This window comes from Panthera uncia, assembly GCF_023721935.1.
Source record: "Panthera uncia isolate 11264 chromosome C1 unlocalized genomic scaffold, Puncia_PCG_1.0 HiC_scaffold_3, whole genome shotgun sequence".
NCBI lineage: Eukaryota > Metazoa > Chordata > Mammalia > Carnivora > Felidae > Panthera > Panthera uncia.
Genome location: NW_026057584.1, coordinates 73,302,810 through 73,317,277, shown reverse-complemented (window position 1 = coordinate 73,317,277; position 14,468 = coordinate 73,302,810). Strand labels below are relative to the sequence as shown.

The 14,468-nt window shown below is 43.5% G+C and overlaps 1 protein-coding gene across 1 annotated transcript in view; it reads left to right on the top strand.

The window, feature by feature from the left end:
* Positions 1-1,394: 1,394 nt before the first annotated feature.
* The window catches only part of GALNT5 (polypeptide N-acetylgalactosaminyltransferase 5), a 41,634-nt gene continuing 28,560 nt past the window's right edge, over positions 1,395-14,468 (top strand). The window contains exon 1 of the mRNA XM_049615620.1: positions 1,395-3,179. Coding sequence (XP_049471577.1) covers positions 1,729-3,179 — 1,451 coding nt within the window. The 5' untranslated portion in view covers positions 1,395-1,728. The remainder of the gene's footprint in view (positions 3,180-14,468) is intronic.

Sequence of the window (14,468 nt, the reverse complement as noted above, 5' to 3'; positions counted from 1 at the left end):
CAGTCTCTCTCTCCCTCTCTCTCTCTCTCTCTCTCTGTCTCAATAAATAAATTTTTAAAACCTTAAAAAATAATAATTTGTCCTTCTTCCCTTTCCAAGTCTTTGGGAGCCTAAATTTATCTCAAAGCAAAGAGTCTATACCCCTCCTGACACTAGAGTAGTAAGTGGTAACACCAGCCACCGATCACTCAAAGCTCATGGGAGAACAGTGCTTCTGAGAAATTCTTCTCAAACTTTATGGACAATGTTTATAGCAGGTGATGTTAAAACGCAGTTTCACTCTGTTTGGGAGGGAATTTCCCAAAAACTATGAGCAGCGTTCCAGAACCACAAAAATAAGAGGTATTTTATTCTAGACCAGCGTGTCTCAGCTTTGGCTGTACATTATAAAGACCTGGGAAGCTTCTTAAAAACACAAGACCAGACCAGCTGCCATTGTTGTCGCCACCCCCATCAGTCCATCAAAATCTGGGGGGACATCTTTAGAATGATTCTTTAAAAAATTTTTTTTAACATTTATTCATTTTTGAGAGAGAGAGAGACAGAACATGAGCGGGGAAGGGGCGGAGAGACAGGGAGACACAGAATCCGAAGCAGGCTCCGGGCTCTGAGATGTCAGCACAGAGCCCAATGTGGGGCTCAAACCCACCAACCGTGAGATCATGACCTGAGCTGAAGTCAGGCGCTCAACCGAATGAGCCACCCAAGCGCCCCTTTAGAATGATTCTTACGCAAAGCCTGGGTGGGGTCTACCAGGGCTATTCCAACTCCGATCCCACCGCTGGTCCAATCTGCAAAGCTCTCGATCCTGATCCGTGACAAGATGAGTACTGAAACCCAGAGTAAGTATGCGTTTAGCAGCTTTTACAGCAATGCGACAAGTCACCTTTATGTCTGGTGAACTTAATAATAAAAATCAATGGAGCCAATTTAAAGATCCGTTGACTTATAAAGAAACATTCTGAGACCCACTTGAGAAAAACTTCTGAATAATTAAACATCCACCTCTGGCACGGAGATTATGGCACCTTCTTTAAGCTGTTAACATCTCAAAGCTGAACCACTAAGGTCAGTGATTATTTGCTGGGGCAAATCATTCAGAGACCTGGGGACAACAGGGTTAATGAGCAGGCATGGGGTAGGTGGGGTTACAAACCAGGAACACATGCCCTCCAAGTTTTCTTTCCCTTTAATTGCCCTGAAAACACACATACACACACACACACACACACACACACACTCACCGAACATGGAAGGTGCGAGCTGAATGAAGTTTTCTGGGTAACGGCTTGAAATGTTTTCCTTATGAGAAGTGGTGTTGAGTTACAGCGTGCAGACGGGCGAGCTGGGAGGAGAGGAGTGGCCGTCCCAGCCCGGCCCCCACCTTTTCTCGGGCTTATACGAAGGTGGATGTGGGCTCAGGGAGACAAGTGATATGTTGAATTGTCTGGTGGCTGCAGTCAACTGTTCCCAGGGTGACCTGAGGGCAGTGTTTAGCACAGTGTAGCCAGGGGCCAGCCAAGCAGGCAGCGATGCTCTGCTGTGAAATGCCACGCAGGCAGAGACTGACAAGCACTAGGAGCTGAGCTTTCCCCCTTGGACTGCTGTTTCCTGCTGTTTTCAGGGGAGGGGGTGCTTTCTGGCCACGCTGCTGCTACTTGAGCTCTCTCTCCACTCAAGGTAAGCAGGCTCAAAGGGAGGGAAGGCTGCAAGGGGAGCCTTTGCACCATGAACAAGATTCGAAAGTTTTTCCGAGGAAGTGGGCGAGTCCTGGCATTTATATTTGTTGCTTCTGTCATCTGGCTGCTCTTTGACATGGCAGCTCTCCGCCTGTCATTCAGCGAGATCAACACTCGGGTCCTCAAGGAAGACATCGTCAGGAGGGAGAGGATGGGATTCAGAGTTCAGCCAGACCAGATGAAGATCCTTTACAGTAGCATGAAAGAAATGAAGCCCCCACTGAGGGGACATGGGAAGGGCGTGTGGGGCAAAGAGAACTTTAGAAAAACTGAGAAGAGTATGGTCAAGGTTGAGGATGACTTGGACCAAACCCAGAGGGAAAGAAAAACGCCGAACGCCCTGGGAAGGGGCAAGGTTGGCCCTTTGTGGCATCCTGCGTATTTCCAGAGCCTTCCAGTGACTTTCACCAAGCAGAAGACAGAGAAGCAGGACCTCGAGCCTGAAGCCTACTCTCGCCACATGGCAAAGCAAGGGGGCACTCGGAGGGCTCAGAAAACCCCGTTCACAGCAGCAAGAGAAACTCAATTGGTAGAAATATCTGTACATGCACGACCTGTCAGTATAAACCAGGAGACCCTGAAGAGTCATAGTCTCAGCAGTGACACATCAAAACAAGCAGCCGAGAGAAACCCAAATGTGACCATCGGGCCTAATACTGACAGATCAAAGCAGCAATCACAGGCAGTAGCAAATGAGAGGGCACACCCTGCCGGCCCACTCGTGCCAAAACCCAGGGAAGCCGTAGCCTTAAATAAAACTGAGACTCAGAGCAAAGAACTAGACTCAAATAAACACAAAGCCAACAAGAACCTTCCCTTTTCCAAGTTGGTTGCCAATTCAAATCGCTCAAAGAAGCAATATATTAATGAAACACAGTTGGGGGGCTTGCCAAAGGACGATCGAGCCAAAGTGGCTGGTGGGAAGAAATTCAATTTCTCTGAAAGCCACGTTGTGATTATAACCAAGGAGGAGGAGCTAAGGACAGACTCCAAGGAGGCCCCCAATCCTAAAAACAAAACTGTACTCCCTCTTGTATTGGGTGAAAGCCAAGGGAAACACATTTCCAGGAATAGAAGTGAGGCATCTCTCTCTCCACTTGCTCTACAGAGAGTGACAGTATCTCAAACCCATCAAGCCTTAGCTGAGGGGCCAGAGCGAGCAAGAGTCAACTTGACTGCCAAGGCCCAACCTGCAGAAGTCGACCAAAACCATACAAAAGCCTTTTTACCTGAAGAACATGGAATGCACCATGTGTTAAGAATTGACCTGACACTTTCTCCAAGGGACCCGAAAGCTCCAGGCCAATTTGGACGTCCTGTAGTTGTCCCCCGGGGCAAAGAGAAGGAGGCGGAAAGACGATGGAAGGAAGGAAACTTCAATGTCTACCTCAGTGATTTGATTCCAGTGGACAGAGCCATCGAAGACACAAGACCTGCTGGGTAAGATCCGTTTCTCTTCTCTTTCCTCGACCCAAAGTATTTTGGCTCTTATGTAGAGAATATATATTTCTAGACAATTTTGCATGAGTCTTGGTCACCTAGAGAATTAAAGCAACATGAATCATTAGACACAGTCCAAATAGTCTACCATCCACAGAGAGAATAATTCTGATATACCACACCCGCGGTGTCCTCTCTCTACACTTAACTTCTCTGAGACTTTGGCTCCCACCTCTGTTAGCTCATGTTCCATTCCTTCCTGCTACTGAAAACCTATTAAACTTATTAGATGAACTTAATTCCTAATAAGGTATCTATGAATGATAGAGCTTAAAATGCAATTCCATTAAAATAGTGACAACGAAGTGAATTCCCAATTTCAGAACTTATACATGATTAGCGGGTTTGTCAGGAATGTATTTGGGAAATGAGCATAGAGAAGGTGCCTTCCAGGCCTCCCTGGAATTATATCTTAACCAGGAGAATTCTGCCTAACCGTGACTAATGATCACCAGAATAGCAAGTGAAGAAATGACTTTACTCCCTAAAACTTAATATCCTTTGTAGGTGGGATGATAGACATTTTGGGAGTTCATTTCTACAGGAAAAATAATGTCGGAAAAAGTCAATTGGTCAATAACTTACAACACCTGCAGGGTGTACGAGTGCCTATTCCTAACCACTTAAATGTTTAGAATTTCACCATTTACAAAGAGCCGGCATACCCATCATGTGAACTTCATAAGAGACCTAGAAAGGAGCCGGCAGTTGTTATGGGTTCAAGGTAATAGAGGACACTCAGAAATCATAGCACTTCCCCAGGATAGCACAACTCTGAAGATTCCCGATGAGGCTTCGCCAACCAATTCTTCAATGAACTAAATTCCTCTAACTACATCAACGGGAGGTGGATCAAATCACAAAATATCTCCTCTGATTCAAACGCATTTTGGTTTCTGGTCCCTTTTGGCCCATTCATAAATGAAAGTACGTTGTAGGCGTATGTTCGCTCTCCATCAATACCGTTAATACAGTTAACTGATACTACAGATCCATGAATGCCTGGATATGCAATCCCTGAGCCACAGAATGTTTGCCTAAAGGTCGGAATTAGGGAACGTCAAGACTCAGACTTAGCACCAGTGGTATGTAAACAGTGGCCTTGTTTATCCTCAGTGGAAAACTCTTATTTATGACCGAGATAGTCAGCGTTCCTAGGAGGAAGGCAGACAGAGATGTGCCTGTCATGTTAGTAAGAGGAGCCTCTTCAGCTAAGGGAAGCCCTTGTCAGCTCTCTGAGCAACTGGCAAGTAGCTTTCAGCCAAGCACCAACGCCTGCTGAGACCAAGCACTGTGCCCCCCCCCCCACGTCCTTCACCCTGGGGGGCTCACAACCTGGAGGAGAACACAAACATGCCCAAACTAAACATGGTAAAAGTGAAGCCCTGGGAAGTTATATTGTCCGTGGGCAGAGAGCAGTAAATTTAAAGAAGTTATTAAAATCCGTTCCCGAAATTATGCTGTGCTCTTTATTGCTTATCTCTTGCCGATTACCGCCCCCCCCCTCCCCCCCCCCCCCCCCCAACGGATCCTAAAAATTATGTCGGACCAGCTCTGATCTGAAATCCTGGATATCACATATCACACATTTATTTTATGTATGCACACATAAATTTGCCAGCTTTGAACACGAAATGCCAGAGAGGGAAGCAGTAGGCAAAGCGGCTTCAGTTTTACCTCCCTACCGTGGTCTGGCAGACTACTATGGAGCGTGGGGAAGAGTCAGGCAGCGCCCAGGAGCACGGACCCCAGTTCCCAACCAGAGAAAGGGCAATCGTGTGAGGGCCAACAGCAAGTAATAATGATGTTATCAGCCATGCGGTTTATTGAGGGCTCAGTGGTGCCCAGCACCTCGTAGCTTCTGCAAATTGGTCTGTGGCAGATGAAGTTCGTGGAAACGTCATAGTCAGGCTCTGTCTTCTGAAGGAGGCTGTCCCAACTGGGGAGGAACTGACACGTAGGCTTGACAGGATGAGTCAGGCAGCATGTGGCCAGGCCCCCTCCCTCTTGTCACACAACCCACCTTGGCTAAACATAGGCGCTCTTGGCCAGCTGCCTCCCTCGTGCTCTATGCCAGCAGGGTGGAGGGGATGGTGTAGCCACAAGGGATCCTAGGTATAGGGCCCACCGGACTATTTACAGCCCTTGTGTGCCGCTCTTCCTTGAAAGAGGATACATTATTTTGCTTTTCTTTTACCCAAACACCCTGCCTACAAATATATGCAAATTATGTATTCATATGGATACAGTTGGAAGAAAATACAAATGAAAACCATTTGACTCATCAGGCTGCCGTGATCTGTGGCCTTCTGACTTCGAATTTATTTATTTTCAGCCTTGCTCAAAAAGTTTGTGAAATGGTTTACAAGAATGCACACAAGAAGAGTTTTGGAGCTAATGCATTTTAAAGTCAGTGTGAGGGGGAAATTGTTATAGAATATAGCAAGAAAATATGTGTGTGTGTATGAGAGAGACAGAGACAGACACAGAGAGAGATCTGTTAAGAACACAGGTGGACAGGAGGGCTTGCCTTAAAAGTAGCTACAGTAGCCCCCCACTAAAACCCTTCAATGTTAAGAATTCTGGGGGATATCTCCCCCACTGTTCTTGATATTTCCAAAAATCCACTGCTATGGAATGATTAACACAATAACTGGCATATCATAACTGCCTACTGAATGCACACTGAACCAAGAGAAAGGGGTAAAGACCATAGATTTGCTAGTATGTTCATTTGGATTCAATTCCCCTGAATAAAGATATTAACCAGTTACCAGCTAATAACTTCTTCAGGATGATTTAACTGATATGCTAGGAGGGACGACGTTGGCCCTGACAAAGACAGGAGACAGGCAGGATGCCCAGGACGCTTTCACCTGCTCTAGTTCCAAAATCAAACTCTCTTCTCCAAAACTGCCCTGCCCTCCTTTTCTCCTGAGTCCCAGAGAACCATTTCTAAGCTGTTGAGATGCAGTCGTGGCTTTTTCCAAAAGCCCAAGGGCTCCTGTCTGTCATCAGCATTGTTCTCACTCTCCTTTTCAGTGCCACCCAAGTCTCTATCCCTTGCAGTGTGGCTATAGCTTTCTGCATGTGACATTGTCTCTTCTGTGGGCCCTTAGCATTAAGAAAGTATCTCATTACCCTTGCCTGCCTATGATGCTCGTACCATCTACTGATGTTCCTTTTCACTGGCGCCTTCTCCCAGACCCCCACCTTGCGGACCTTAGTCTGACATCACTTTTCTCCTGCACACCTTAGTCTGACATCGCTCAAAATCCGACTGTAGTTTATTTCCTCCTAGACCATAAATCGACTCCGACCTCTAAATTCCAATGACCTTTAATGTGCTCACATTTACTGAACCACTCCTTGTTGTGTGCTCTTTCTTCACTGGAGCCTCGAGAATCCGTTTTGTCTTCTCACTGAAAGTGTAAGCTTCTGAAGGAGACTCTGTCTCTTCCTTCATTTTCTACCCCCTTAGCATCGAGCAACATGGTTTTAAAAGGTATGTTTCTCAGAAACGATTTTTGAAAATTGGTCCTATCTTAAAACTGTACATGAGAGGTAGCTATTCAACTACGGCATGCAAGACATCTTTTTATAAATTAACAATGACTACCTAATTTTTCATTTTGAATATATAGACTATGTTAGTATCTGGTTTAAGGTAAATACATCCTGTTCTAACACTATGATCTATCCGTTGATCTATTTTATCTATTCATTATTCTTTAGTTCATAGTTTCGTTGTTTGGTTTCTCATTTCAGTGTTTTGACTTTCAAGGGAGGAAAAAAAAATCTCCTTATTTTATTGACAATGATGCTTTATGTCAGTAAGTAAAGTACAATTTCATTTTTTGCCCAGAAGTTTTGCCTGTAAAATACTCTTCAAATAAAAAATTGTTGATAGTCATTTTAAAGTTCCACATGTAACTTTTTCTTCTTTATAAAAAGCTAATCCTTATGGTTCTTGCTCTTAGTTACTGAAGTTTGTTTCAGTCAGCAACAATCAATACACACAGATTTTGCTAAAACGTGGCTCTGTCCATGGAAAGTGTAGGGCCATGCTACAGAGAGAAGTCTGTCTTCTGGCCTGCAGCTATATAGTTAGGATGAAAGTCCAAAAATGAACTTATTTTCAGAGTGCACTTCCAGAATCTGTTTTAGAGGAAAATGACTCAAGAAGGTTTTTGCTGCCAGCATTTGGTTTTTAAAGTACAATAAGAATTACAGCATGCTGTTCTACGACTGCTGCGTCGTCATGAGGTTACTCGATTGCTTAATTTAATGCTTTGCTTTTCCTACAGAACTCTGGCAAGCCCCTCTATAAAGCAATTAAAACCAGTCTTTACTCTCTTAGCCCAGTCCTGGGATTGTCAACCAATAATTTGATTCCTTCCTACACAGCTATGGAGAGTTTTCTTTTGGCTCATACGAAAAGCAAACGATAGCACCAGGCGTTTGCCACAAACCAGTCTAAATTACTGAGGGGAAAGAAAAACCTTTCTAGAACCCTAATTTCCACCCCTTCCTCCCCTCTCAATCCTACTGAGGTCAAAAACCGTAACTAATAAATTACTGGAGGAAGAGGAACGATCGGGAGGGAAAAAAAATAAAAACTGACCACACATCTTTCCAAGGATTGGGCTCCTACAAGTTCATCAGGCTGGGAAAAAAAGAGAAACTTTAAAGTTAAATAAAGTTCAAATGCTTTATTTTTACATAGGATAGATATTTTAATTGATGAAATGAGACCACTCTTGTGACGAACAGTGATCAGGGAATATTATCTAGAATTGACTGGTGATGCTGTAGGATCTCCCTGGAAAATGAAACAGGAGTGGGAAAGAAAAATCTGACAAGGTGATTTAAAAGGGTTATTTCTGGTGCTTTGGAGTGTGTGTGTGTGGTGTGTGTGTGTGCGTGTATGCTCATTTGTGTGCCTTTGCGTGTTTGTATGTGCTATTTCATGTGGAGAGCAGGAAACAAAAAGCAAAAATTGCTTAAAAGGTACAGACTAGACCATAGCGTGACAAAGGTTAAATGGGGCCAAAAGATGACACAGAACATTTCCATACTCTCCTTTATCACACCCTCCCCATCACGTAAGAGTAATAAGGAGAAAGATGATCAGAGGACCTAAAACACATTTCTGCTACTAGCTCAGAGAGAAGGAAACAGCTAAACCACGCCTCATTAATGTAAAACTGAGAAAACTGTTGCAGCAGATCGGGGACTTTTTCTCCCAAACACTGCCAGAGACTTAGAAATATTTCTGGGAGAGAATAATTAGTAAATGCAGGAATCCGAAACTATTTACATGTCTCTTTTACACATCTAATCCATGTGCCTAATATAACCTAATTTTATCAAACTCTTGCTGCTCTTGTCTCAGAAAATAAGTGCCTGTTGGGCTGTTCTGGGAGATCCATTCAGAGCAGAGCCTCTCAAGAATGAAACGTTGTTCACTCGAGGGTCAGAAAGTTGGGGGAAAATGACAGTGTTTAGAAGCTCTATTTTGTTGTTTGCTCCAAAGTGAAAGAGGCTTTGCAGAGTCCCCTCTATGTTTAAAAAAAATCTCTGTTATTCCAAATGAAAGTATCTTCCAAATGGGCTCCACTTCTAAAATGTTATGTGTGGACACGTGTGAGAAGGAGCAGTATTTACGAGGGCCTTTCTGACTTGCCTCCTCTTATCTGATCCTTAAGACCATTCTCCAAGGCAGGTGCTATCATCGTCCCAGCTCTGCCGATGGAGAAACAGGACCTAGAAGAGGCACCTGAGATCTGAGACGGCAGCAGATAATTCCCCGGGGGCAGTCCCTTTCTTTTATGTTCTGGGCAGTGATGTGCGTGCGTGCGTGTGTGTGTGTGTGTGTGTAGATTTTCTAAATGTGTGTGTGTGCATGCTTTTATTCTAACCAATCCTCACAGCAGCGCTATGAAAGATATCCTCCCTCTCGTATGATTTACAGATGAGAAAAATGAGGCTGAGGCTCTAAAGGAACAAATGATATATCTCTTGTCCCTGCAAGCCAACAGCCGAGCTGAGATTCAAAAGAAAATTTCCTGACAGCTAATTCTAGTGGTCTTTCCATAAAGATACAGCTCCTCCTTCTTTTGCTTCCTTATAATCCTATAACTTTGACAGAAATAAAGACATCTCTATTTCTCTTCCTTACACGTGGGTCAGAGGTGTAGGAAAGGAATTAGTTTTGCATGTCAGGTACCTCTTCAGAGAGAAAATTTGTAGGAAATTATTTTCTGCACAGCACTAAGCAAAGGTGAGTCCAACACTGCCAACAGCCTCAGCAGTGAACATCCCTAGGCTCCCGCTATGTGATCTGACATCTGAACATGGCCCCTGCCTCCAAGGTGCATACAGCAAAACGTTATGTGGGAGCACTGGGTACTCCTGGAGTAAGGAAGAGAGAGGCCAAACCCGGCCTGAGAGAGGACAGAGGTGTTTGAAATGTGACCTAAAGGGGTAGGAAGTTGGAGAAGTGGGGGAAAGATATTTTTAAAAAATGATCCATTAAGAAACTGAGGGAAATCTGACATGGGGTGGGAGAGGGCCGTGGAAATGAGACCACAGAAGATCAGCCAAATCCAGATCACTCAGGATCTTGTTAAGGTTCTTCTAAGGGCCAGCAAGAAAAGGTGGGAGGGGTTAAAGCCATAGTAATAGGAATTTAATTTCCCTTTTCTGAAGGGTCTCATGACCCAGAAGGAATCACTTATGGGTGAATGAGGCTAACGCGGTATAGAGAATCACAGAACGTGAGTACTGGATGAAGCTTCGAAGTCCATCTAATCCAGTCCCTTATGTGACAGAGAAGTCTGAGAAGGGAAGTGACTTGCTCAAGGTCACACACCATAGGCGAGACAGAGATACCTACCCCCAAGGTGCCCTGACCTCCACCCAGAACTGTTTCTGCCACATTACCCCACCCCCGCTCTTCGCCCTTTCATCCCAGTCTCACTCTGACAGCTGCCTGCTCAAAATAGACTATTGTTAAAGTGGTGCATGTGGATCCTGTGTCCAGTGGCTTTGATGGATATACGGTTACTTCAGGAGCCACAGCCTCAGCTGGCGAAAGCCTTTGGAGTAGAGGTGGTGAGCGTGACCGAAATCTTATAAATTAGTTGGGCAATTCTGACTGAATGCCAAGGTAGTCTACCCTAGAAAGAACAAAACATATAAAAGTAAACTTTTTATGTAACTATGCCCTGTGGTCAGGGAGAGGAAAAGAAGCCCCAATACAGCTAAGTTCTCATAGAAAAGAATAGAATACTGGACAGAGCTCCTCAGCTGAATGCCCGATTCTCCTTCTGATCCTCCCGAAGATAGCAGAGCTTGGGGAGTGAAGGCCCCTGAAGGCTCACCTCCAGGCACTAGTTGAATTGCAAATCAAAGTTGAGAAACATTCTCCTCGACCTTCTGTTCAAACCTGAGAAGACTGAGACTTGACCCACATAGTGCATTTTGATGGTTTTGGAATAAAATGAAAAATTCATAAAAATAAGAGAATGTTATCGTTCCCCCCATCTTATGATTTGAAACCTTCTTTATTGGAGAGACTACATTCAAATCAGGTGAGTGGCTGAGCATTCAGCCTCACAAGCCAAGAAGGCAAAACGCATCACTGTTCTGAGTCTCTTGATAAACGATGAGCCCTTGATAGAGCTGAATTAAAGGTTGGCCTGAGAAAAGGTCAATATACCCAGTCAAAATGGGTGTGTTTGCATTGTAGGTAATCACAGGTCCTCACGCGGGTTTTGACTATGGAACTTACACGGTATTTTTATATCCATTATCACATCAAATCTTCTCAGACATTCTGTGATGCAGGCACTGTGATCTTCACCCTAAAAGTGAAGAAACTGAGGGTCCGCACAGTTACACTACTTACTGATGGTCACGCAGTCAATAAGTGTCAGAAAGGAATCAAAACTCGGTCCCTCGTCATCTTTCCCAAGTCTAGACAAAGTCCAGAAAGCTGTCCCACGACGGTACTCCCCATTTGTACTAAGTACTTAGATTGTCTGCCATAATGTGAGTCTAGGCTTCCCCCAAACAATACAGATTGGGTTCATTTTTAGGTGCAGCATGAAATCTGTGGACTCTAAACACCTAATTTGTGTAACGGATGAGCATACGGAAGAAAGATGTGACTCCCTAACCTCAAAAAACATTACCAACCCAGAAATATCTTGCATTTAAATAAGGCTTGACTTGGGCTTCAGCCCCTCCCTTCAGTACAGCAGAAAGGTTTCCAACAGCCACATTGGAAGAAAGGAAATTTGTTTTAGTTGGGTCAGCTTTGAAATAGTTTTTACAGACTGCAGAAACTAGATGACTGTACATAAGAAAGGGAGCGAAAGTTAACATGGAAAGTCTTAGTGGCCTGCTGGTTTTTCTGGACACCTGGAAACACGTTTAACCTGCTGAGTTGTGCAGGAAACCAGGTACCTATAAATGCTAGAGTGCCCTGATATCCCAGCCACCTGAAGCAAGGCACGCTCTGCAACTTTGTACTTCAAACCTCTTTCACCTCCTTCTGTGCCCCTTTTCCCCATCCTTTCATGCTCCCCCTTTTTCCGGGCACCAGTATGGCCTGTGCAATATTACCTTCTTTGAATGGATTCCGTCCATGCATCTGGAATATGTATCTGTCAATAATTGGCACAGGTCCTACTTATTTCTTAGGAAACTGGCATCTAGTAGAATCCTTCAGGACCCACCCATGTGGATGCCTAATGGTGAAACTAAGGAACCATGATAGGATAGGGTAAATGGAAGCTCAGATATTTGGCCAGGGGAGGCGCTTTCCCTGAATCTTCCAAATCTCTGAGAGCTGTTTCTACCTCCAGTTTCAAACTGTCTAGCATTATGACACATCTTAGAACTTCCTTCTAAAAGAGACATAAAAAAATCTACTGATTTATTATCCAAGAAGATTCATCTGTTAGCCTGCTTGTTTACCTCCCCAATGTATTCTCATTTGTAGCTAGATTTTCTAATGTCACCCAAATTTTAACAATGAAGAAACTCTCAGGACTTCCCAGTGGAGGCTTATTGGTTCAGATGGCCCAGGCAGAACTTGGGCAGCTGACCCTTCCTTTTTAGAATTTTTTTTTTCTCAGCACCAAATGTTATAAGGAACGTTTAAGAGTGAAACGCATTTTACATCCACTTGTGTTATAAAATTAGAAATGAGGAAGTCACAGGAAGTCACCGACGTCTTCTGTAGGCTTCCTTTCGCTCAGGCTATTACACTCCTCTTAGCTTTACTTCCTCTCTCCCAGCCTAGAGCCCACAATGGCACATCTATCTATTTTATACCAGTATCCTCAAAATCCGCTACCACTTTTCTACCTCATTTTCTCTGATGACCTCTGGATTTGGATTAATTCAGCAGTTTGCTTTTATCTTCTCCTACCCCGGGGGCTGACCGACCCTGGTGGAGCAAATCGCACCGGGTATTTTCACTAGAGGTTTGAAATCTCCCAATTCAGGAGTATACTCAACGCTCCTCAAAAATCCTTTTAGGTGTAGTTAGCCAGGACTCCTTCCCTTTATTCATAGTGTCTCAATATTCTCTCTTCTTCTCAACACCCTACCCTATTACATTAACAAATAACCCTTTCTCCAACATGAGCTACAAATTCTTTCAACTTCTCATCCCATGTGCATAAACTCATCTATGTACATTACCACGTTTTTTCTTCCTATCTCAGAGAAAAATACCTCTTCTTCCACCATTAATCTTTTGATTTAAGCTCCATGCCATCTCCGTTTTTTTCCATCCATCCATTTAATGTATATTTATCAAATATTAATTACGTGCAACTATGCTACAAGCTTGTGGCGTTGTAGTAAGCAGGAAATTCTAGATGCAGAAGATATGAAATAAAATCAATAAATTAATGCTGTGGCCTCCAAACCTGTGAAACCACATGTTTCTGTTGTTTTAAGCCAGAAGGTTCATCATAGGCAGTCACAGGAAACTAAGAGTTCGGAATCAAAACGTGGGTTGCTGCTATAATAAATACCTAAAACTGTGAAAGTGTCATCCATTTACTTTGAAGAAAATTGCTGACAGAAACACAGACGTCAGCGATGCTGCAGGTGAGGGCTTAGAAGGAAGTGAGGAGCACAGAAAAGAAAGTTTCTGTCCTCTTTAAGAATACATACATTTGGGGGGCCTGGGTGGCTCAGTTGGTTGCGAGTCCAACTTTGGCTCAGGTCATGATCTCGCGGTTCGTGGGTTCGAGCCCCACGTCAGGCTCTGTGCTGACAGCTCAGAGCCTGGAGCCTGCTTTGAATTCTGTGTCTCCCTCTCTCTCTGCTCCTCCCCTGCTCACGCTCTGTCTCTCTGTCTCTCTCAAAATAAATAAACATTTTAAAAATGCTTTAAGAATACATATATTGTCTTGAACAGAATGTTGGTAAAAAGATGACCTTTCTAAGTGCCTTTTGTGAGGGTTCAGAAGGAAATGCAGAACACATTAGTGTGAACTGGAGGGAAGATGATCTTTGCAAGATAGTGGCAGAAACCTTGGCTAAATTGTGTCCTACAGCTGTGTGGAAAGAAGAATGTGTAAGTCATGAACTTGGATATTTAGCTGAGAAAAATTCCAAGCCAAGCGTTGAAGGTGTGGCCTGGTGTTTCTGTTCATAGTAAAATGTGAGAAGAAAGATAAATTGAGGAAGAAACTGAGAAGCAGATTTTTTTTTCTTGTAATTTGTTACAGCAGCCACAGGAAACTAATATAGCCCTTAGTGAAGTCAAGAATATCTCATATTATTCAGAAATGCCAATCTGTGGATCTTTAGTGTAGGATAAGATTAGTTTAGGCTGCCTGTTAGTTAATGTTAACATTAAATACCTGATCACTAGATCACGATACCTGATCAAAACGTGTTTGTTTGTTTTATTTTATGTCACTTGAACACTCAGGTCATGCTCCTATCAGCACTCAGTTGATTTTTTTTTAAAGATTATCCACCAAAAATAAGTAAAATAAATCCACTTTCTCTTAGAACTCAAGTTCCCAAACTGGCCTATTAACAACTCGTGAGTTGTCCTTTTGTTTGTAGATTTTTATTTATACTGATTGTTTTTTAAGACATATATTCTCAGAGCCTACCGCTGAATTGATTTTGGGGATATGGAGATTGGATATTTATGTTTTCATGAGGCTCTTGTAGGTCACTATAATAACC